Genomic DNA, 26150 nt, shown 5'->3' with positions numbered 1-26150 from the left:
CTATCACAAGCCGTTCATGCGAAAAAATATGAAAAAGACGGTAATTTGAGCAAAATATCATTAATGAAATTGAGAACCTTGTTTTGTTAGTGAGCTCGATGAAATTGTTGTGAAGACTACATAAATATACAGAGAGACATCAACTCAAATTGTTTCCTGTTTTATAAATATCAAAACAAAGCTTTCATTGTTTTGCGACATTTAAACGGAAATGAGGCAATTTACTGACGTTGATAGAACGGTGTATTGAGTCATTATTCACTATGTTTTAATTGTCATTATATTTTAATTGTTCACCAGTATAGCCTTGGGCTATCTGTACGGCCGTGACGTCATCCAGGTAGTCGACAGAAAACGAACTCATCACTCAGGGGCCATTGAAAAATGGCAACTTCTCGAAAAGAGGCATAGCATTCTTACTGCAAACACGGGGATACGGAAGAGGGCGAAATCCATGCAGAACATTTGTGGCGCCATCGTTCAATACAATGGTGGACTGGTAAGCTTAGAGATAACACGATAGGGCGGTGGATAAATGGAAAGGGGAGCGGGGAGAGGGTTGATGAATGTTATGGAGGATGAGGGTATGATGTTGCTGATAGAGAGATAGATAAGCTTAAATGAATAAATGGAGAACTTTAACCAAGACAGTTAATAAATATGGAGGAGTTTCAATAAATTATGTATGTCCCTACATATATATGTATGCGAGATATTTGTGACGATGTAGCTACTTAAAATTATTTATTGGATATAGATCAATAGACACGATGCCCTGTGACAAACTTAAACAAAATACAGAAAACACATATCGCTCATGACCCAGATAGATTATAAAAACTATGATATTCAAAATTAAAAGAATTAAACCTCCATACGCTGCAACTTTGATGTAGTTTTCTCCATTTGTGTTGTTCGCTTTGTAAAATGCACTTTCCTTTTCAACTCCTTCAATCGTCATGAATCGTGTTCGACTTGTCAATCACTCCTGTACGGGTCTAATACTCATCGTTATGATAATTGAATTGTTGTCTGGACTAAAATTCATTTGTTGACAGTAATGTAAGCAATCGTACACAATATTTCGTTTTGGCGAGGCCGAGACTTCTACTTCGATGTAATTTAGGAAGACAAATAAAAACCACCTTGTGTTGCTCCTATTGCTTCTATTAAAAATACTATCAGTGGTTACAGCTATTGTCCCTTCAAACAAAACTTGAAAAATGAAGGCAGACGGAACACACACTGATGTTTAAATTGTAGATTGTGGAAAATATATATTCATGGGAGTTTCATTGCATTGTGCCCAATCGTAGACTGGGGATAAATGGAAACTTTCTGATCTCTGACTTGGCAGAGCGAGAAGGCTGAAACAAGGACAGTTTGTGTGAGCGTTGACCTTTTTTGATGTAAACTGAAATTAATGATTTAAATAACCTGTCATTGTACCTTTTGATTATTTTTCTCTATACTTTTTTTGTTTCTAATGTCAACTACAGTTTCTTGTTCTACTGCCAAAAGCATGTTGAGACACACAGTATTGAGCTTGTCAACTCGGCTTGTGTATGTACAGTTTGCATTGTTATTATTGTTGACAAGAGAATTCTGGTCCGGACTAGAATTCAAACATAAACAATAACCTTGCATTTTACATTGTGGAGACTCTGTGTTGACCTGCTAAATAGGTGTTTCAACATGTGGAGTAGAAAAAGACACTAACATTGACATAAAAGCAAAAATAGTGAAAAAAGTTACAGCTATTGACCTGTCAACATAGATGAAAGGTTAAATATGAATTTCCAAATGCATCAGAATTTATGTAAATACATGTCAATCAATTCCCAGCTGCTGTATAATGAATTCCACTCCTTGGATCACCATGGATCATGGCGTCTCAGCAAAGGTCTGTTTATCATTTCCACACACGGTCCCTCCACAAAACAGGCATACCACCTGATAGCATTGCTTATCACCAATAAATATATACTTTATTGACACTCTGTACACACAGAGAGCAAGAAGTAAACCTGTCAAGTCAACGTCAAATTAGATGATGAATTATGTCTTTGCCAATAAGAAATATGTGTGAATATTACAATTCTCAATACACACACGAAGATCTGACAGCACCAAATCCATCAGACAACAATACACATCTGTATTCTGTCCTATTCTAGTTGTGACTCCTTCTTACAGACATAAACACATACGAAACACACAGCCATGTAATAATAACAAAGCGTCATTCATCATAAATGACAATACCATCCTTTCTACAGCACAGCCAAAGAATTCCATTTGCACCTTACAAATGCATAAAGAATTTCACCATTGATTCACACAGCACAGAGATTTATCATAATTATCAAACAAATAACAACAAACAAGATACTATCCTTGAAATAACTGAATGTTTTTAATTCAAAAGTTAAAACACAAGAAATAGATTTTTAATAAGTTCAGATTTAAAATATAATTTTCGATAATATCACATTTTAGTAATTTCCTCTTAAATACATGTTGATCAAGGTAACAAAAATATTTTTTCAAGCAATTTGACAAAATTAATCAAACATTCACAAACTTCACCAAGAAACTCATCTTCTGAGAACTAGCGTGATATTTCCCAGATGTCTATCAGAACTTATAACCGATTTATAATGTTTGAACATATCTAAGGCACAAGTACAGGCAAGTACATCTAACTTGAAACAACACATCTAAATGGCAACAAGTGCATGTAGATCAATTGACAAGATTTGGCAAAATCAAACCAACTGAGATAAGACGACACTCAATGACCCGAACAGCTAGGTATGCGTGTCACTGTTCATATTCTTGATTTGCAGTGTGTAACAGAAGCAGAAATTCTGTAATGAATTCTGTAACCAAAACTTTCTATCTTTGAATAAATCTACTAATTATAGCAACAATAACCTTTTCAGTGCGGGCATTTTCAAAAGCAATGTGGCAATACTTTATGTCATAATTGACAAACAAGAAAATATAAATTCAAACCCAGTCTACCCCGTTTGATAGGTGCATGTTATCAGATACAAATGGTATTTTTATTTTGATCTGATAACCATTCTTTCTTCTTTCATCAACATGAACTGGAAAGAATAATTCCAAAATTATTCAAAACAACTGAAAGCAGAAAAGGGGTAAGAATCAAGGGATTTTTAGTAATGTCACTGTTTTCATAAAGAAGCATGTAGCCAATGTATGACTTTTGCTTTGAGATGACTTTATTGGAGACATACCAATTACTTGTTTCAACATGGCTAGTCTCCTTGAGTGAAATCATGTTCATTTCACTTTGTTCATTGAACCACATTGACTTTGTCCTTCAATAAATAGCAACAGTTTGTCTCTCAACCTATACACACCAAATGCCCTGTAAACTGCTGCACACTCGCTACTGAAACAATAGGATTGGATCAAGTCATGGTTGTGAAAGGTTGCCTGGGATAAAACACCATGGCAACTTACATCGCAATTAAAGTGTAAAAGGTCCATAATCTGATGCATGTACTGGTAGAGTGTACATAATGATTTTGTGCTGACAAAACCTACGTGTTCTACAATCAGTGAAAAACATCAAAAGAGGTCTAAAGTGCAGCGTCTCAGAAGGCCATTGGCTGGCTGAAACTGATTCTTCTTATTGAACCATTTCCAAATAGCCAATCAGGTAGAGAATAGAGTTCCAGACTCCCTAAGTTGCTGTAAATAATGACAAACTACCAATCAGATACAACCTCCCTAAGTTGCTGTAAATAATGGCAGACTACCAATCAGATACAACCTTATGAGTCACTGTAAACTGCCAGTCAAAAGACGACAAACCCATGCCTGGCATCTTTGTGAGTTGAAATGAAATGGAAACCTGGATTTATAGCAAAGCAGCCTCAGAGACACTGTTGGCAGTATTCCTTTGATACCAGGGTACATCTAACCTTGATCCAAATCTGTGGTCATATAAATATCAAAACAGAGTAAACTGAAGGAACAAACTTCAGCAGGCTATGGCGTCAGTGCTAGGCTGGCGTGTTGATCGTTGATCATCTTGGCCAGCTAGCAACTGCTGCTCAGAAAAAAAAAAGTGACTGAGGCCAGTCTTGGTACATCCTATAACATTTCTTTCTAAATATATTACGTAAAATTTCCATTTTCCATTTGCCGTCTTTGGGACATGAGATACTGGAAGAAATCGTGCAGTTTTACTCCCATAGGACACCTTTCCATGATTTCAAGACAAAATGACCTTTCATCGTTCAATGTTTGAAATGTGTCACATGAAATGTTTACTTGTTGAAAATAATATAAATATATAAATAAAAAGTCTGGATCATTTTCATAACATGGCTGAACACAGGGTCACTGAACTCCATCAGACTGGTAAGATTTGTCAGATAGGAATGTAATCTAGTGCTCAGACTTTCAAATGAAACATACAATCTTCAGAACATTATTGAGTTGCAAGCTCACAGCAGGATGTAATGAACACACTGATGTCTTAAGTAATGAATGCAGCTATTTCAAATTCTAATGGTAAAGAATAGCTTCCTGTCTGACAAGCAAATTACAACTGATGAAAACACAGCTGCCAAGATTGACATCTTTGAAAATAAAAATAACAAGATTACTATTCATCTATCAGGCATTCATTAAATTAGGTTAAACATTGTTGTTTTTTACAATTCAAGGAACTGTACAATACATTATCCATTTGACATATTAAAAGGGAGGGTGTCGTCGGAACTGTGCATGTGTGACTTTCTTGTTTACAAACAATGTATTTCATGCATAATACCTAGATGCATCATGTCGACATAGCTGCAACATTTAAATTTTGCAATATTCATTGTTAACAAACATGTTTAACTTTCATCAATCTCCAACGCACCCTACAAACAGTGTTTACATCTGTCGTAAGGGTCTCTGGCAACCTTTGAGCAGAGTTCCAACTACTGCCTCCCTTTAAGTTGCACAAACGGACCATTGTTTTACTGTGAGGGGCATGAAAAGTCACCAAAAGTGCAGATTAACCAGAAATCATCACCTTGTGGGGAATCGAACGTCAAATATTTCAAGTCATGATATTGTTACTACTTTCTTCTCAATTGTTCTTTTGACCTGTTTCACTAAATACTGATTAAAGGAAGCCAGTCACTTTACCATATATGGAAATATACAAATTTGCAGAGACTGAGTACCTTTAATGGAGACAATGTAACCTTTTCACTAGCTTCAGCTTGCAATTTGTTCAGTGCAGGGTTGTACTGCCTTTCAAGACAGAAGATCTCAGAGCAGAAAACTAAAATATAATTACTGCATTACATGCCAACAAAAGTACACACAAAATATAGAGTAACAATAATTTTCAAAAATTGAAATAACACTCATGCTTATTAAACATGAATTAAAAATAACCAGAACACAGAATAAAATAAAATACTATGTTTCAGGGAGTGTGTAAAATTACTGACATTGCAACATCAAAGACGCATCTACTCAAAAGATTTAAATCTCAAATGTAACAAAAACAAAAGTGCGATTATTGTACCTCTAACTTTCAAGATTTTGAAACTCTGAGTAAATTTAGGATTTTCATGAAATTTCCTTGAGTTAGCTCTACACTAATTCATGTACAAGGTGAACCTTATCTTGAGTCAAGGGAATACACTCTGATCAAGTGGTGCATCAAAGTGGCTCACAAATCACACCCATCATGATGTAAATTATAGAGGGAGAGTAGCTGCAAAGTTTGATGTCTTCAGAAATTGTCTAACAAACATCATTTTAGCTGTACTTATTGGAGTTGGATGATTTGACCAGTATGTAGACAATAGGTACGGTGGTCTACATGCATACTGGTGTATATGTTATCCATGTGCTGTCTAGACTTGAATCTCCGCATCAAGAACAGCAAGTATGGCCATTCATACATGGTGAAGCAATACATCATTGTACTTAGTACAACAACAACTGCCAATGTTGTACAAAATGAAAACAGTGCTTCGAAAATATCACACTTTATAGCTATCGTCCCTTTCAAGACACCGACAACGATCAGAAACAAAATGAAAGCTACATATTACAATAAACCATTACACTGCAACTACCATACGTCATTCATGTTCGACTGGCATATGGAACAGTAGTAACAATAAAGATATGCATAAAACCTGTCCTTTTGCCTTGTCATAAATGGCATTGATGACTTAAACACTTATGTATAGTTCTTCTGGTTGAGTGTTTGACACAATACTTGCTGTACAACATCTGTACGACTTATCTGCAAGAATAATAAACAAACGCTGATGAAAGAGCCAGAAAATAACAGTGCATGATTTATTAAAACCTATTAAAATGAGTCACGCAATCACATGCAATATTTATGCAACACTATAATTAAAGGCAACACTGCATATTTCTAGACTGAGATGACCTTTGACCCTTCATCCCAACTCTCTGCAATGAGTTTCACTAATTGCAAACAACCAGGCAAAACCATGGTGATGAAAGGGATAATCCTTTCCCTGCCAGACAGTATCACTTCCCCATCTGCCAAGTCAGTAAAAAGCGGTACTGAGCCAAAACCATACGTATCTTCACCAACTTGGCTTGGTGTGTTATAGCAGCTTTAGTCTGTAAAAATTATGTTTACAGTATCTCTGTCCTCAAGGACCTTCAAATCTTCAAGTCTTTGTTAAAATGCACCATATGGGACATGTTTTGCTTCATTAGTTAACCAACTTGACCTGATGGTGAAACATGAACTTTGCAGGAAAAGGATTAAACATCTCTTTCTTGAATTGCTCAGCCAACAAAGTGACAGCAAAATGAAATTAGGATTTTCGCTGATATGGAAAGGAGTCAGTTGGTATGCCAAGACTGTGCATAAACTGAGCTACTGATTTCATTTTCCTTCTAAATACAACAATCTATTAAAGAAACCATTTCAATTTACTGCCCATTGCTTACCAAAATTCTCATTAATACTGGTATTTGAAACTCTTGGATTCTATTCGGTCCTTGAGATGAGAAAGTAAACTTTCTCTCTCAGGTTCAGGAAATCCATACTCTTCAAGAGAAGCCATGGGATCTGAGCTGTCACGTATCAACTGTTCTAACAGCTGAAAATAGATATTAGAGAAATATTTGCTAGGAACAGTAACACAGTAGATGTCAACACGGTACAAGAAAACACACTTTACACCAAGTATTGTCCCCGTAAATTTTAAATAAAAGCAACCTGCCTGTTCAGTTACAGGAATGTTACACTTTGAAAGCTAATTTGCTGGATGGAATGTGTCATTTCCACATGTAAAAAAGAATAATAAAATGGAACACATGAAAGAATGAAATATAGATGCAGATTTTGGCGCAGTTTTGCTCCAATGTGAGCTGTGAGTGAAACACACAATGGGAGCTATTCTGTTAGGATAATCTTACATCTGTTTGGGTTGTGTGTATCGTGTATGTACTGGTTTAATATGTATTTGTATATGCAGGTGTATGTTTTGACACATTTAAATGCATGTACATTTACACATACATGTGTGCATGTATGCATGTTTGTCCATCTGTTTATCAGTAAATAGTGAAAATGTGGGGACATCTGTTCTCATTGCGTTGATGTATAGAAGACTAGAGATATGAATTATTTTATTTTTTCTAATTAGCACCAGAGTGTGAAGTGTCAAAATGTCACAGTGAAGAAACACATTAATGACATTGTTTAATAGAAATGGGAACAAACTATGTAATTCTTTTCTGTAAAATTTATCACAGGAAATAGAAGATTCACGTTCGTTTGTGATGCAGAGATAGAGCATGTCTTTAAAGTACAATTGATAATTACACCAATGCTTTGATGTCATTTTGATGATAAAATGTCAGAATGTTTACAGTGAAATTTGATATGCGTATATTTGACAAAGAACAGCAAAGCTTGTAAAAAGGTTAGCTACACTTGCATAGAATGCAAACAGACAGATGATATATGCTCTGCAAGTTCTGCTCAATTGTGTCCAAATTGAAAAAACATGTCAAATTCTCAGATTGGTATTTGTTCTGTGGAAAAATAAACTTGACAGTGCTATTGAAATAGGGTATGAATAAACAGCAGAGAGACGACAGTGAAACCAGCGCTAAAGAGTTGAAGCGATGTAAAAGGCATGGGGAAAAAGAAAATAAGATTACAACAAATACAGTGAAATGAAAACATTGGAAGTGGAAATGATCAAACCATCATAGTATTATTATGTAAACTGCACAGTGATAATTTCATCAAGAGATATAGGTAAGTTCCATTTTCTTATGAACGATGAATGGACAAGTATTTTATTAAATAATTAAAGACATGCCCTATCTCAAGAAATCTATATTGTTTAATTGTCAAAGCGCTGCAGAATTTCTTTTTTACAACTTGATTTGATTGGGTGAGGATTTGGTTGTTGTAGTTTTGGACGACCGATTCATTGAAAGTATCAAGAAGTTATTCTCTTAAAAATCTCTCCCATGGACAACATGTTTTCTTTAAATTAATCACAGCTACTAAAACTCAAAAACAATGGTCAAGCCAGACAACAGCTGTGTGCAAAGCCAGACTGGTTGCTATGGCAGTAATAGTGTCCTTCAGCCGGTCATTAGGAAAAGTCTGCGCCACAAAATTAAAGTTAATGGGATTTTGTCACTTCTCTAGTGCCAATCAACATCTCTTCAGAAAAAAATCTTTAAATATTTAATGATATCAAGCCAAAATTATTATTTTTGTTATATCAATAAAGCCATCAAAGGGAGTCAACAACAGCTGGACTTATTTCAACATGTTAACAGACTTTTTACCTTAACCTTTGACCTATGACCTTAGTTCTAAGTTCACAAACTTTTTTGTACTATTATTAAATATAATTAACACACCATGTACTTTGACCTAAAGTTGTTTTGGATGAAATAGAGTAATTAATCTTTTTGTAAACGCAGACATGTGAGAATTTATAAATAATGCAATAACTTTATCTCTTACATCAATGTTTCTGCTTTATTTGCATTTGGAAATTGTTAATTATAATCCTAATTTATCAAAGTCTATAGTTAGTTAAATTTCAATCAAACATAGCTCTTTGTCTATTTTACACAGCAGGACACCTAGATGGTGGAAATTCAAGAATGTCAAGATCTATTGTACTTTGTCAATGCAATAAGATTTCCACTGTCATCTAGTGAAGCAACAATATTCACAGATCCAAACTATTCATTAGTATTGTACATCTCATAATAATTAATAATTAATTGCCAATGACTGATATTCATACACTGTTTATTGCATACTCTTTATCCTTTGTTCATGTTTAATTTTTGAGATTGAGTAAAATGTATTCACTGGAAGTTAATTTCAGAAAATCCAAACAGTTGCAAATCAGACCAGTCATGTGTAAACCTCATTTTTGTTGGACATTTGAATCAATGGTGAAGTTCATTTAACATAGTGGCACGGCAGCTTTTTAATGAAGTGTGACTGGATTCAGGATTAAGTTTGGATACAATGTTAGTTATTCTTTATACTCTATACTTTGTTCAAAGGAATATTATATTTCTTTCCATAGAGAGGAAGTTCACCAAGGCTGATTTTTACATATGTGCTAGTTTTGGGGTCACTTATTCCAGAAAAGCTGTTTTCGCCACTTATATAACTTGCGTGATTTTTTACAAAAACGGGTAAAACTAGTGGCGGAAGTTGCATTTTAGGGCTTCATCAACTTACTATTATGCAAATACACACAGCCTGGTGTGAACATGGGTGAGTGGACAATGCCATACCCATTGGAAGATGGTCCCTGCCATTTCACATGATGAAAATTGCCAAGTTTGGTGCTTTTTTCCCATGATTCAAAATACAGTGAGTTGATGAAGCCCTAAAATGCAATTTCATCAACTATTTTTATCAATTTTTGTAAAAAATCACCCAAGTTATAGGTGGCGAAAACGGCTTTTCTGGAATAAGTGACCCAAAAGCTAGCAAATATGTAAAAATCAGCCTTCGTGAACTTCCCCTTTAATAGTCCAAAATGAATTCAAGAATCCCATACAAAGTTTGTATAAGATAAGTAAACTACCTCAAATATATCAAAAGGGCTGCTATGGTCTGTGTTAAGTGATGCCATCAGTGAGTACAAGGACATATGAGTAAGTTGAAAATGAATTCACAGCAAGTGGAAAATAATCAAATACGTCTTACCAGTAATTCCTCCTCTGTATAAGTGTCAATTTTATAATGTGGTTTAGAACTAACAATTTTCTTCAGTCTATCAGTTTGTAACATTTTGTTTTTCCTCTCTTGTTCCTGTAACTTGCGTGCCTCTCTGTCTCTGACCAATTCCATCTCCTTCACGCGTTCTTGTAGCCTGGCAACATCTGGAAAATAGGATGGAAAGAAGTCCTGTGGGTATCATATGGAATATTAGAACAGAAACTGTAGTCCAACAAGGACATGCTATTTGCCTAGGATTTAGATCTTACAAGGTTACATGTAGAGTCTGCAGAAAAGGATCAAATTCAGATTTGACTGACAAACTGAGAACAAAATTACTATCACCAACCTTTTGAAATTCACCAGAATCAGCATCAGAATTATTTTTAAATTCAACAATATAACTTGTGGTCCTGCAACCTTCTGGTGCCAGACCAAATGTTCAAATATAATGAACTTCATATTACACCAAAAACACAGGTAATTATCAAGATCACAACCAAAATGTATGTATGCTGCATAATAGCAGTGTTTGCTATGTCCAGGATGCTAAAATATCAATGACAAAATTAGTCTATTTGAACAAATTACTGAGTAGATGGTCTGATATTGTCTTTGATTTAGCATCATTTTCAGATTCAGAAACACAATATTGTAGGTTTGCCCTCACCTTTGAACCTGATATTACCAAAGTATAAACTAGCAATTTCCCATGGACACAAAAAGGACATGAAGTTTCAAAATATTTGCTTGTAACTTAATGATTCACAGAGTGTATTCTGCCATAACAGGTTGATGTCTTTAATATTTCTCTGATTTAAACATTTCATAGTAAGGCGTCAAATTTCAAAGTCTACCAGACCGGAGATTAGCAATACAGCATATACCAGGGCTGTTCTAGTACATTCCAGAATTCCATGCTAAGTTATTTTGGTTTTTTACATGAAACCTTAATTAAAAATATAAGCTGATAAAATTTTCATATTTTTGGAGTCTTGTGAATAGGTTCCTTTTCTTTTGACTTTTTATCACATCAGTCCACTGGGATATCATCTAAAACTTCTTGGGAAAATAACTGAAGTACATCATTGTATTCATTTGTACGGCCGTAAAGCCATCCATGGGCAACTGAATTTGCTTGTGCAGAAATTTTGATCACCACCAAGAGGTTCGGCATCCTTTGAATACTTACCGGATGAAAGCATTTACACCCAATATTGTGTCAATTCAAATACATTATTCATATGAGTCTTGTATTCTATAGGAGAATTACTCAAAGTGAATATTGTTCACGTGAAAAAAACGACTGAAACAGATATAAGTTGTTTTTTTTTCAGTGACCTTGGCAAGAAAATTAAAAATTCTATTTTTAATGATTTAGTTTTTGCAGCAGTGATGAATCAGAAAACATTGTATTGTCAAATTTGTAATAAAATTCATCTTCGATATCATTAAAAGCACTCCAAATATCAGGCAATGTCCATTATTAAAAGACTGGAGATGTTCCTATTCAACTCATCAAGTTATGTGAAAGCTGTATCTTAAAGAGGAGTTTTAGAATATTGTTTGTGCAAGTAGGTCTTTCACTCAGAGCCTTTTCAGTTGATTTTGCATCTCTACAAAATCACACATCTGGATTGTTAACAAACTTTTGTCTCTGTAATAACTTCTGTAGTCAAAATTATACAAAATTCTGCAGATTTAGTGACAAAGTCTTGTTTTCAGCCATTCACAAGATTGACGCAATAATACCGGAAAATCACAAGTCTGCCTCCAAAAACTGCGTTTGGACAGAAGTTGTTTGTGGGTTATTTTGCCCTCCTAAGTTTCTGTAGGAGAAAGCGTGTAGCACGCATGAACCCCACCATGTTATTAGTCTTGTGTGTACACTTAAAACATGATAATGCTGCACAATTGTAACAATGGTAGTTTGCATGGAGACAGAATTTCATTTCTGGGTGACCAAAGACCATGACATATTGCAATCATTTGGTGTATTGGAGTACATGAATTTTGAAAGAGCTCACTAAAGCTGATGATAGTGTGAGAATGAATGGTTAATGACACCCAAAGGAGCAATACTAACATACCTGATCTGTCTCATAGGTATAATGGATTAAGTACCCTAGCGGATTTATTATTAAAAATACTTGTTAAATGGCAGTAGAATAATGAAGACTGGCTAATTACTCTTACATAATTTATGAAATTATTATTTTTTCAATAAAACTTGGCACTATAAATTGATTGTTTATTTGCATTTTAATGGAGGATAATGACACTTGAGATAAATTTAGCTTTAGTACAGTGTCCGGTGTAACATAACAGAATTGATAAATATTCATACTTGTTGGTTCTCTTCAATGATCTTTAAATTAACAATAATACTCTAGAAAGTTTGTTTAATTGGTATTAGTGTATTTACAATGGCTAGAGGATGTTATTGCTATTTGCATCGTTCCATCCAGATTGACATCAGAGTAATACCTAATATCAGATTGGAAGACAGTTATTCACTATAATTCACCTGAGTATTATATCTCTTTCCCAGGTCATGTAGTAATCTTTAAAAGAGGCATTCTCTTGGAATTTTACAATTTGGATCGTGGATGAAGACACAGTTGAGATGAGAATGTTTCTATGCTCATAATTCTGCAGATTTTTTTCACTGAAGGCCCACATCTTGACAGCCAACCACCAAGGCATGTTACACATCTAGCACATGTAATTATGAAGTAATTCAGTGTTTTTATTGAGAGGATATTAAAGTAAATTTTACCAGGGTTGCCCTGTCATGGTAGTGGGGTTGCCCTGTCATGGTAGTGGGGTTGCCCTGTCATGGTAGTGGGGTTGCTCTGTCATGGTAGTGGGGTTGCCCTGTCATGGTACTGGGGTTGCCCTGTCATGGTACTGGGGTTGCCCTGTCATGGTACTGGGGTTCCTCTGTCATGGTAGTGGGGTTGCCCTGTCATGGTACTGGGGTTGCCCTGTCATGGTACTGGGGTTGCCCTGTCATGGTACTGGGGTTGCCCTGTCATGGTACTGGGGTTGCCCTGTCATGGTACTGGGGTTGCCCTGTCATGGTAGTGGGGTTGCCCTGTCATGGTAGTGGGGTTGCCCTGTCATGGTAGTGGGGTTGCCCTGTCATGGTACTGGGGTTGCTGTCATGGTACTGGGGTTGCCCTGTCATGGTACTGGGGTTGCCCTGTCATGGTAGTGGGGTTGCCCTGTCATGGTAGTGGGGTTGCCCTGTCATGGTAGTGGGGTTGCCCTGTCATGGTACTGGGGTTGCCCTGTCATGGTACTGGGGTTGCCCTGTCATGGTACTGGGGTTCCTCTATCATGGTACAGGGGTTCCTCTGTCATGGTAGTGGGGTTGCCTGTCATGGTACTGGGGTTTCTCTGTCATGGTACTGGGGTTGCCTCTGTCATGGTACTGGGGTTCCTCTGTCATGGTACTGGGGTTCCTCTGTCATGGTACTGGGGTTGCCCTGTCATGGTAGTGGGGTTGCCCTGTCATGGTACTGGGGTTGCCCTGTCATGGTACTGGGGTTGCCCTGTCATGGTACTGGGGTTGCCCTGTCATGGTACTGGGGTTCCTCTGTCATGGTACTGGGGTTGCCCTGTCATGGTACTGGGGTTGCCCTGTCATGGTACTGGGGTTGCCCTGTCATGGTACTGGGGTTGCCCTGTCATGGTACTGGGGTTGCCCTGTCATGGTACTGGGGTTGCCCTGTCATGGTACTGGGGTTGCCCTGTCATGGTACTGGGGTTGCCCTGTCATGGTACTGGGGTGCCCTGTCATGGTACTGGGGTTGCCCTGTCATGGTACTGGGGTTGCCCTGTCATGGTACTGGGGTTGCCCTGTCATGGTACTGGGGTTGCCCTGTCATGGTACTGGGGTTCCCTGTCATGGTACTGGGGTTGCCTGTCATGGTACTGGGGTTCCTCTGTCATGGTACTGGGGTTGCCCTGTCATGGTACTGGGGTTGCCCTGTCATGGTACTGGGGTTCCTCTGTCATGGTACTGGGGTTCCTCTGTCATGGTACTGGGGTTCCTCTGTCATGGTACTGGGGTTCCTCTGTCATGGTACTGGGGTTGCCCTGTCATGGTACTGGGGTTGCCCTGTCATGGTACTGGGGTTGCCCTGTCATGGTACTGGGGTTGCCCTGTCATGGTACTGGGGTTGCCCTGTCATGGTACTGGGGTTGCCGTCATGGTAGTGGGGTTGCCCTGTCATGGTACTGGGGTTGCCCTGTCATGGTACTGGGGTTGCCCTGTCATGGTACTGGGGTTGCCCTGTCATGGTACTGGGGTTGCCCTGTCATGGTACTGGGGTTCCCTGTCATGGTACTGGGGTTGCCCTGTCATGGTACTGGGGTTGCCCTGTCATGGTACTGGGGTTGCCCTGTCATGGTACTGGGGTTCCTCTGTCATGGTACTGGGGTTGCCCTGTCATGGTACTGGGGTTGCCCTGTCATGGTACTGGGGTTGCCCTGTCATGGTACTGGGGTTGCCCTGTCATGGTACTGGGGTTGCCCTGTCATGGTACTGGGGTTGCCCTGTCATGGTACTGGGGTTGCCCTGTCATGGTACTGGGGTTGCTCTGTCATGGTACTGGGGTTGCCCTGTCATGGTACTGGGGTTGCCCTGTCATGGTACTGGGGTTGCCCTGTCATGGTACTGGGGTTGCCCTGTCATGGTACTGGGGTTGCCCTGTCATGGTACTGGGGTTTCTCTGTCATGGTACTGGGGTTCCCCTGTCATGGTACTGGGGTTCCCCTGTCATGGTACTGGGGTTCCCCTGTCATGGTACTGGGGTTGCCCTGTCATGGTACTGGGGTTGCCCTGTCATGGTACTGGGGTTGCCCTGTCATGGTACTGGGGTTGCCCTGTCATGGTACTGGGGTTGCTCTGTCATGGTACTGGGGTTGCCCTGTCATGGTACTGGGGTTCCTCTGTCATGGTACTGGGGTTGCCCTGTCATGGTACTGGGGTTGCCCTGTCATGGTACTGGGGTTGCCCTGTCATGGTACTGGGGTTCCCTGTCATGGTACTGGGGTTCCCCTGGCATGGTACTGGGGTTGCCCTGTCATGGTACTGGGGTTCCTCTGTCATGGTACTGGGGTTCCCCTGTCATGGTACTGGGGTTGCCCTGTCATGGTACTGGGGTTGCCCTGTCATGGTACTGGGGTTTCTCTGTCATGATACTGGGGTTCCCCTGTCATGGTAGTGGGGTTGCCCTGTCGTGGTACTGGGGTTTCTCTATCATGGTACTGGGGTTTCTCTGTCATGGTACTGGGGTTCCCTTTTGAATATCAACATTAGGAGACAACAGAAACGGTACAGAGTGTTCCCAAACCATTTATGTAGTACCCAGACCTCAGAAAAAAATAGTTTGCCCATGACTTCAATTATCTACCATTAAAGCTACAGAACATATCAAAGAGATTACGTTGTGTATGTGATGGGTACGGTGAAACAACGGAGGACAAAACTATACCCTAAACAGAAAATGTATGAGGTGAACCTACCCTCTTTGAGGCTTTCCTTTTTAGCTTGTTGTCTTTCCACGCTATCAAAATACCAAACAGTGATGGCATACCTGTTACAAATACAGGAGAGATATCCATTTGTAAGATTTGTGGTTAGTCTTCATTAAAAATGTAAATGATGATTTCCTGATGATGTCATCGTACTGCTAAACATCGGACAGATGGAAGTGCAACACAATTTACCTGTTGTCATCGGAGAGGAGTCATTTCCTGTGAGTGCATGATGCCGATCTAACGCATCTACACCTGTCTGTTTTGCATGAAAAAAATCAAAGTTTCATGTTTCAGAAATGATCAGAGTGCCTATTCAGTACTCTGTGACATACATCAGACTTACCAGATTTTTGCCATCTAAGTACCCTTGTCATACCTCTGTTTGAATACACTTTTGCCCTCTCTGTATCTTGTGTCATACCTATGACTTACCAGATTTCTCTAACATGCAAGAAAATCAATAACTCTTTTCTCATATTCATTTATGAAGAAAATAAACAAATAGATGAAATACATGGAGAACCACAGAAATGTCATTTTATGTTTTGAGTCACTCACTTTCTGAAGCTGACATCATCAAGTTGCTCCAAAACTTAAAACACAAAATTTCCTGGTAATTAATTCGTCCTTTTTCAGTTATCCCACATTTTATCTTATTTTCTTGACAAGCAATCTATTTTCAAATGAAGAAAATCATCACTTTTCATGAAAATTGATGTCAGATGCTATTCATCTTCATAAGTGCCCCAGTCACACTGCCTTACAAGTCACACAGGGTATTCCAAAACAAAGAAACAGCAGAGACGTTATCTGTATGCAAATCACTATTTCTATTGCGGTAAAGGTATTCCTCTTTATGAGGTGATTAGAATGAAATTTGATACCTAGTACTTGCCTGATGAGCAAAGACTATCTGTATACCACAATTTCCAGCTCAATGGAAAAACACACAAACTGTAGTCTATACAAATATCTCGGTACAACAAGACTGTCCACATTACCACCCAAGGGAGATGGCGCTGTCTTCATCGATCTTACTTCACCCAACCTTGCATTATTCCGTTCATTACAACCCAATCATGAATGCTGTACCTAAACTGAACTACAGTTCACACACCAAGCTGATTTGCATTTCTAGTTTTACCCAAGAAATGAGCCGACTTTTCACGAAGCACACTACAAGATTAGATTCTGTTAGCATTTGTTTGACAGCATCTTTGACAAGTACTTTTTAAACTGCAGCACAACTCAGGTAGAGTTACCATGGCTGGCATGTAGCAGTACCTGTAAAATTCAAGGAAGCGATAGACAGAATATACTACAGTGTACTTTATTTTGACTGACCCTACAGGAAACACTCTCTGTAGGGTCTATGGCTGTACACTAGCATAATGTACAAGAATTTTTTCTCATTTAGTTAACATAGATATAAATAGCAGAGGTTTTGTTTTGACATACTCAATAATTTTTAATTTAAATTGACCAAAACATCATTTGTCTTTGTCAAGGTTTGACAGAGAGTTGGCTGTGTAGTTTGCTGCTCCAGTAGATGTGAAATGAGAGACTTAATTTACATACTTGCAGTGAAGACTATGCAATGCAACCTACGGCAGTCTTGGCTGATAGGAGATAATCAAGACCTGAAACATTAGCTTTCAAAAGTAACAGACTTCTGATAATATAAATCATAGTAGGTAACTGACCGACCACGACAAACTGTGGGCTGGAGAGGTAATACTTTCAACAAGAATTTCAAGTCTACTCAAATGTGACAGGGACATGCCAACACAGCTGTAGCAATACTAATAGTATTCTTTCATCTAATTTTATTTTGCTTTTTTTCCTTACACATCAGGGCAGCAACAGAGGAATGACAAATATGAGTGAAAAATTCATTATGAGATATTTTTAATGTAAAGACACGTTACTTGAGAGCAAATACAATCAGTAAAGTAACAAAGATCAGACAGCTGTGACATTTGTAAATGTACAGTAAGATATGTATGTATACATGTGATTAGAAATAAGTAAACCTAGTTTGTTTTGCCAGTGCAGACATTACAGACATCTGGCTGTTTTGCCAGCGTACATACTACAGGCATTTTGTTGTTTACAGTCAAGGAGACCACAGGTGAAACGTTTGACCTTGTGACCTTTACCGTACTCGTCCGAGTATAAGCCCCCGGTTCGGCAACACTAAACAGCGGTAAAACTAGGGGAGGGGCTTATACTCGAGCAACCCCATGTTATCTGGCATGGACGCTTAATTTATGCTAATTTTATGCACGATTTTTTTTCAACACCACTCGATCTTTCTATCGCTTTCAAAATCGACTTACACATCCAAAGAAATTGATTGTACAGTCTCTGAATACAGAAGTGACATTTTGGTGAAATTTCAGCGTCAAAAAACCCCCCAAACTTGAAACAAAGACGTCTGTGTATGCTGCTGATCAACAGTAATGTGAACAGCTTCACAGGCATGCATTGCCCACACGGAAAGGCAACTCAATATTCCAATATCAAACTGTCTACATCTTGTGAAAACAACAACATAGCAGTGAAAATTGTAATAGTCACCAGGAAAAGTCTTCACAAATGAAAGGATAATTGCTTCAAACAAAAGAAACTGCATGTTTCAAGCATGAAAACATCGTGGCCGTGAATGAAAAATAAACAATGGCGGACGTGAGTGAGACTATTCTATTTAGGCGACAGGGGTGAGTAGGGTCAAAGAATCAAGATAATGCTGGAAAAACGTGTCATTTTCCTTACGATATTGTCAAGGGAACTCCAGTTTCCCATTGTTTTAACATCTTTTAATGGTTTCTTTATTATCTAAAATAAATTTTACCAAGTTAAATGACCAAATATACTCTCCTAACCTTTCTGTATTTGAGTTACACTAGGGTAGGGGCTTATACACGGATGTAATGCATTTTCTAAAATCCTCTAAAATCAGTAGGGGGGCTTATACACGAGCAGGGGCTTATACTCGGACGAGTACGGTATGTAATTTCCTTGCACTGAATGAACCTCAATACACGCTGCACAGTGTGGTGGCGCTGTGAGTCAGGCATCCAGCCACAACTGGCAAGGACGTAGTGATTTACCACATTTTAACCTATATCCTGTGAGGCTTGTCACTGCTAAGCCAGTAAAAAGTGGTATTGAGCAAAATTAATGTGCATTTTCACCTCTCTGTGTTTTGCATGTATTATAGCAGATTTAGTCAGTCAAAATCATGTTTTCAGTTATCTTTGTTTTCAGGGGCCTTTAAATATCTAAGTCTCTACATAAATGCAAAATATTGGACATGTTAATGGATCACTGGTTGTAACCACCTCGACCTGATGGTGACATATGACGTAGGAATGATAAGGGTTAATGTAAAAGATATCTATTGTTGTCCTGAAAATCAAAAAATAATGCAAAAAGAATGTCTTCTTAGTTTAAATTTTGTGGACCTTCATTTTCTGAGATGAAAGAATCTCAGTGTGACATGGCATGGAAATATTAAAATACACCTCTGTACATTTTCACACATTTTGGAACTGATGTCAAACACTCTGAATTCAGTTCCCATGGAAGTTCGGTTCATACAGTAATTGACATGAGAAAACCAAACTTTTGATCAACTAAGCCACAATCTGATTAAATGAGATAAAATTTGCACAATGTGATGCTGTTGCAACACAGCCCCTATGTGAAATAAGTGAATGTTTATACTGAAGTTTATCGACAAACAGTCAAATGTAGTGAGCCATCAATTTTTCATGACCCATGTTGAGCGCCACCATGTGGCAGCTAGCAATTAACTTTCTTTTCATGAATGCATGCACACAGACGAACCAATTAGCAACTGAGTAAAACAGATGAGTAGCTAAAGGGACTCTCTCAGATTGTCACATAAGTTCATGAAATGAAATTCCTTCGTTTTCATCAAAACCCCCTCCCCTAAATGAAAGTTCAAAAGTGCGAAATGTTGATGCCTGCCTGAGAGTACAATGTAGCATTCTGCTATAGCTACTGAAGAATATGTTTCCCCTGACCAAATTACATCGTCAAGTAATCGATAAATTTGAGTACTAACCACCATCAGTATGACACAAACTAGTTGGAAATAGTTACAGCAAAATTTGTTCGTACGAGTGTGCAGTTTTTGTCAAAGCCCAAAATAGCTGCGAATGTGTAATAAACCGATTGCAAAATTTCCTGTTTTCCAAGAGTTTTCTTTGAACAAGTCATCATTGATGACACAGTCCCCACTTGTTAATTGGTACTTTGATAAGTCCTTAGAGAGGATAGAGCAGTGTTCATTAATTGGGTCTGTGGCTTAAAATTAGTAGCATGGTGGTGACAACGTAAAACCAATGTGGGCTGCCACCCTTATTACAAAAGGTCATTAAATGCGTCCATTAGTAATTAATCAACAAGATGTTGCCAAACATTTTTGCATTCTATTATAACACTGACAGATTATCACGTGTACCATATTTCATAAACGATACCGCCAAGTGTCAATGAATTGTATTACAACACTGTGAGATCAACATCTCTACAAAGTTTCATCAAATTTGATGAAGTGTTTCTGGACATATCATTCTAATTAGGAAAGTTTATTACATATGCAAATTAAATATTAATTAACATAACACTGCACAGTGTCTGTATTCACCGTTGAAGCAATGTGAGCTCAACATCTGTATCAAGTATCATGAAATTTGATGGAACATTTCTCGCCATATCAGCCTAATTACGAAAATTCATTAAATATGCAAATCCGCAGTTAATTGACATGATACTTCTACATATCTTTGCATGCCACAACACTACTGGTAGATCAACATCTGTACCACATGAATTTGACACAGCATTTCTAGACATCATACTAATTATGAAAGCTTATTAAATATGCAAAATAGCAATCGATTGACAAGATACTGCTTAATGTCTTCTCACAGTATTACATTACTGAAAGATCAACATCTGTACTGTTTCATCAAATTTGATGCAGCATATCTGGACATAGCCCACTTATTAGGAAAATTCATTGAATATGCAAATTAGCAATTCTCTGTACCATGTTTCATCAAATTTGATGCAGTGGTTCTGGACATAGCCCACTAATTAGGAAAATTCATTAAATATGCAAATTAGCAATTAATTTGCATGACACCACTGAGTGTCTGTGTAAACTTATATGAGACTGTGTGCTAAACATCTGTACCAACTTTCATCAAATTTTCTGCAGTATTTCTATACATATCACCCTAATTACAAAAATTCATCAAATACGCAAATTAGCAATTAATTGCTGCAATACTAACACATGTCATTGTGTGCTATCAGAGCTCTGTGTGATGAACATCTTTACAAAGTTTCATGAAATTGAGTGCAGTCTCTCTAGAAACACAGCTCTTTTTCAAAAAGTAATTGTCAATGACATAGTCCCCACTTTTTCAATAAAATGGCCGTTACATTTATATTTGGTCAGATCGCAAAACAATTTGACAAGCATATGCATGACATAAGGAGTAATCCTTGTACCAAGTTTGAATGAAATCGCTGCAGGCACCTCTGAGATATCTGCGTGAACGGACGGACAGACACACGCACGCACGCACGCACATAAGCAAACCTATAAGTCCCCTCGTACGGTGTCCGTGGGGACTAATAAGACCCATTAGAGACTGAAAAAGTGTATAACACTGTCATAAGTGTCGAAAGTGGTATGTAAATTCCAACGTTTTAACATAATTTTGGATTTCCCGCCATTTTCAAAAACTAGTCATATGACACAGAAAATAAAGATTACAAAAGCAAATGTTGGCCATCATGTGTTGTGCATTCAAGTAAATGGCATCATGCTTGTTTCCTTTATGATCACGATGTGTATGTGCAAGAAATACTGTTTTTTGTACTTTTCCATGAGGGCGCCATTTTAAGGGTGCGGCACCCGTTTATTATTCAGCCTGTCAAAACGTGTAGGCATGGTCCAAATCAGTGAGCAGTGTACTTCTATACACGTCCTTCAGTTAGCACATTTACATGAACCAACTTTTGTTTGAAAATAAAATCATGAAAATAATGCATAAAATTTGCAGCTATTGGGGCTTTAATTTTTACACACAATGTAAAGAGAACTTGTGAAAGCAAAAAATAAAGTGCAAAAGTGAAGTTCACTGATTGAATAGAGGTCAAACCCCCTCCCCCTGTAAATGAATAAATTTCACTTTTTGAACTTATGAGACAATCTGAGATGGTCCCTAATTGATTTAGAAACCATGACTGCAATGTACATGGATTACCTTTTTGCAAAAGCTGGCTGTACTTCGTGTGGGTTTCTCCTATCAGACCAGAACAACAAAAGTCTGTTCATAATCGGTTCGACGTCTATATATCCATCCTTGCCACCGTTTGGAAAAATTCTCAACACTCCACCAGTTTTCTTGAAAAGGAAATAGCAAAGTTATTGACAGTCAGAAATTCAACTGTTCACAATCAAGGAACAAGTACATGACCAAACAAGTACAATGTGAGGAAATGTTAATGTCTTGTCTGAAGTTGCATGTACTGACACCAACCTGACTTTGAGTACTTTTGTAGCTTTCATAAAATATTTCAAAGAACTGAGAAACCTGTAGCAGAGGGCATGATAATACATGGTAATAGTTGGACAGAAGTTAGTGGGTGTACCTACTGTCCCTCTAAAATTTCACTGTTTAATTGATTTGGAAGGAACATTGATTTGCTTGAACTTACAGCATATATGATAAAGTCAGCTGAACTCAAAATACTAAATATACTCTGGTATACTCAGTACACTGTAGTTTTAAATATGACATCAATCATTACTATTTGACTCTTCAATTCTGCACAGATTGCTCAAATCAACAATTATTTTTCTTTTCTCATTTTCACAGGAACCTGCTAGCATAGCTTTACTGAATGGATGCATGTAATATTTGACTCTCTCACAGCCCCTCACTGGCACTGTGGCACCATTTTTACTTGATTCTGGACAAATATCAAGTAGCTAACCTGACTGGTAAAGCCTGTCCAGTTTGTAGTCTTGCTTTGTTCAGTTGTTAGACAAAGAAAAATTAAAAGTTTGTTTCTCATCCTAGACATATTGCAAAAATGATGCGGTGACATGTTTTTTTCCACTCAATTTTTTTTTAATTCTTCAACCAACAAGAATGCGCAAAAAAACATGAAAACAACATAGGAATGCACGAAGAGATAAATGCACAGCAGTGTTGTTTTTTGTATTTTTGTAAGCAACAGTTCTGGGGTTTGACTTTTAGTGCGGCAATGCAGTTTTGACAGGGTAATATAACAGTGACATACATGTACAATTCTGAATGGAATGTTAGTGTCAGTTATTTTGTTTACAGTTATGTTTTATACAGCACTGTGTTATCGTTGTGTATTTTTGCGCTTATTTTCTTCTCATTTTATTTCCTCATGAACAGAAAAAAGGTTGACGCGTTGGGTCTGAATTGATGTGTGTGAGGGTGAGAAACAAACTTTTTTATTTTTCTTGGCCCTACCAATACTGTATAGGGAAGTACCCTATTGATCACTGTTTTACTGTAGCATGAGCTTTCAAAGACAACAGTCTCCTTCATCAGATGCACTTGCAGAATGGACAAAGAAGCACAAAGCCAAATGTAACTTGTTTAGCTTTGTCATCAAATTTGTTTTACTTTGTTAAGGATGCAAATTGCAAAAAAGGTAAATATTAAACTCTCACATTTCGAGAGCAACTGAGGACTGCGGGGAGTCCAATGTAAACAGTAGAAGCGCTTTTACTGTTTATGATCAGACTAAATAGGCTAGAGGGCGCTCTCCATAGTCACCTAAAGGGGGAACATCGTGAGTGTGTCTTCAAGCAACATATGTTTCAGTCTAGAAGTCAATGTGATCTTAACAAATGTGTTTGCTTTGTACAATACCTTGACATCCCAGTCTTTATTCAGATAGTATATGCAAGTCACACATCTGCCATCTTTGTTTGGGTTGTCAACATGACGAATATATCCAGTCCCCTCTCCTGGGTAACATGCAACCATTGCCTGCAAATAATCACATCATATAATAGTCTCTTACTAGAAACAATGGAGCTCATCAGCGGTTTCTCCTCAGAGTCAATATGACTGCAGGTTTTGACCACAGTGACACTTGTCTTGCTTATTGTTTATGAAAATGTTGGGCAATCCAGCTCTTCATACCATTAGGCAGTGTGTGTGTTAAAAGACTGACACTATGTATGTCAGTGTCCACCATTGAATGTCATTCTCTTATCTGATGCTGTTCATTATTTTTATTAATAGATGTTTGTTGTAGTTTGCTGGATGCAACGATGCAATCCATCGTTTGCAATTTTTATTGGTAAAATATAAGCTTTTTGACACCAGCATTTAACACGTACAGAAAATATCTATCTAGGCATTTCATCTGATATCGTTTTTTGCAAAGTGAAATATTGGTGGTCTACACCACAGCATACTAACTGTTTTGCATGAAACGTGCATCTTTCATATACTCAATTGATGATCATCCTTTAACTTGGAGGAAAACTGGTGATGTATGTTCTTTATTGCAAGTTTGAGACAGTCACTCAGCATGAAATTCTACTATTCGGAATTCAGATTTATAGTGATGGGAATAAAGAGAATTGATCACTTTAGCAATAGCATTTTGATAACTTATACAAACAACTTTATGCAAATGAAATCAAAAATATGTTTCCTTATATTGTGTACTGGATTATACACAATGATATTTTTGAAATCCTAAGACTTTCCTATTAATGTACGGGTGATTCCTTCTGAATATCAAAATTATATTAAAGCAATAATGTTGACCTATTTAATGTATTTTTTCAGGTTTTCATTTGGTATTCATGGTCCTAACATTTGACTAGGCATTTGGTTAAAGGCAAGGGTTCACTATTATTTACTGCCAGAAAAAGGCAAAATTGAGGATTTTGTGATTCTTTTTGGCATCATGACACATCTTGACATGACATGCTAGTCATGCAATGACATGTTCAATGGCACTGAATTTTCACAGACAAATTAAATTTAATCACCTTTGAAACAATAATGAGAATGAAACTTCGGCACATAATACTTGCACATGTAAAAAGGATTTGGATGCTTTTGAAAGTGTCGCAAGGTGGGCACTCAAATTGAAAACTGTCAATGATTCTGCTAAACTCACGCACAGATTCCAGAAGAACGTTTTAAACAAATTATATGAACTCTATAACTTAGGCGTGTGACATATGTCAGTAACACATGAACCTACAAATTAAACAGACACAAATCATTTGAATTTGACGATTACTTGGTAAAGCATGACATCTTTGAAATTATTTTCTACTGTCAATTGAAATGTAAACGAATTGAAATTACACTTTAACAAGGTAATCCTGACGTGAACACAAAACTCAAACTCAATTCAGCCAATACCTTGCTGCGTCCATCTATGAGAAAATCGCCCAGTGAAAACTTGTTGAAGTTGTACAAAATTTCGTCTGCCGTTTCCATAAAGTTTTTCAAAGTAGGGTAGCCCTTTTCCGTTCCAACTAGCCAGGTGATGCTGTCACCTCGAAGCGTTGCTTCTGTGACTTTCTTGGTGTTGTCACCACCGGTCTTGCCGCCACTTAGTTGGCCATGCTTGAATACACCAGAGGCTTCCAATTTGACCACCTCCTTGAAAAGTCTGTCCGGAATATCATCCGGAAAGAAATCGTCGATAACACAATAGCCTTTGTCATACAACTCAGTGGTTGCATGTTCAGCGATAGAATATGATGAATTGTTTTTAAGTCTTGGAAACTTTCTAAGTTTCAGCGGGTTCGAATCGAAACTTTCATCCTTAAAAAGTTCAGAGCGATGCAGGTCCAACTGTGCACCTTTCTGCAGGTGCACAGGATAAATGACTTCTTCGACTGTTTTTGAAGCACAAGCTTTCTTGTGATTTTTCCAATCTTGCTTCTGGTGTTCTCTGCAACAGTAGAGCACTTTCAGGCATCGAGCACATCGTTTCAAATTGTCAGTCTCACCACAAACCTCACATGTCAATGTTTCTTCAACAGTTTCAGCGTCAGCCATTTTGAATATGAAGTACGCCCCCGTAGTCGGACTCAGTAAACACAGAAAAAACGAATCGTGTATTTGAACGTTAGAGGCGCTGTATATAATACCTGTATTCCGCTAAGAGCTAATATAATAGTCCTCTCTAGACTGAAAGATCCGTCACTCGAGGACGCTCCCTACGCTCTCCACTCTTTAAGGAGGGGAGCTTAGGGAGCATTCTCAGGCGATGA

General features: G+C 37.8%; 1 protein-coding gene across 1 annotated transcript; it reads right to left on the bottom strand.

Annotated features, from left to right (window-relative positions):
* Positions 1–2397: 2397 nt before the first annotated feature.
* Positions 2398–25953, bottom strand: LOC139149016 (egl nine homolog 1-like). The gene is made up of 7 exons (XM_070720507.1): positions 25291–25953; positions 23770–23889; positions 22120–22259; positions 15794–15864; positions 10247–10422; positions 6988–7139; positions 2398–6298 (listed from the first exon to the last, which is right to left on the bottom strand). The coding sequence occupies exons 1-6, from the start codon at positions 25933–25935 to the stop codon at positions 6999–7001; spliced, it is 1293 nt and encodes a 430-aa protein (XP_070576608.1). The 5' UTR covers positions 25936–25953; the 3' UTR covers positions 2398–6298; positions 6988–6998.
* Positions 25954–26150: the final 197 nt, after the last annotated feature.

The sequence above is a fragment of the Ptychodera flava genome, chromosome 14 (assembly GCF_041260155.1).
Source record: "Ptychodera flava strain L36383 chromosome 14, AS_Pfla_20210202, whole genome shotgun sequence".
Lineage (NCBI taxonomy): Eukaryota > Metazoa > Hemichordata > Enteropneusta > Ptychoderidae > Ptychodera > Ptychodera flava.
This window is presented reverse-complemented; position numbering and strand designations above follow the sequence as displayed.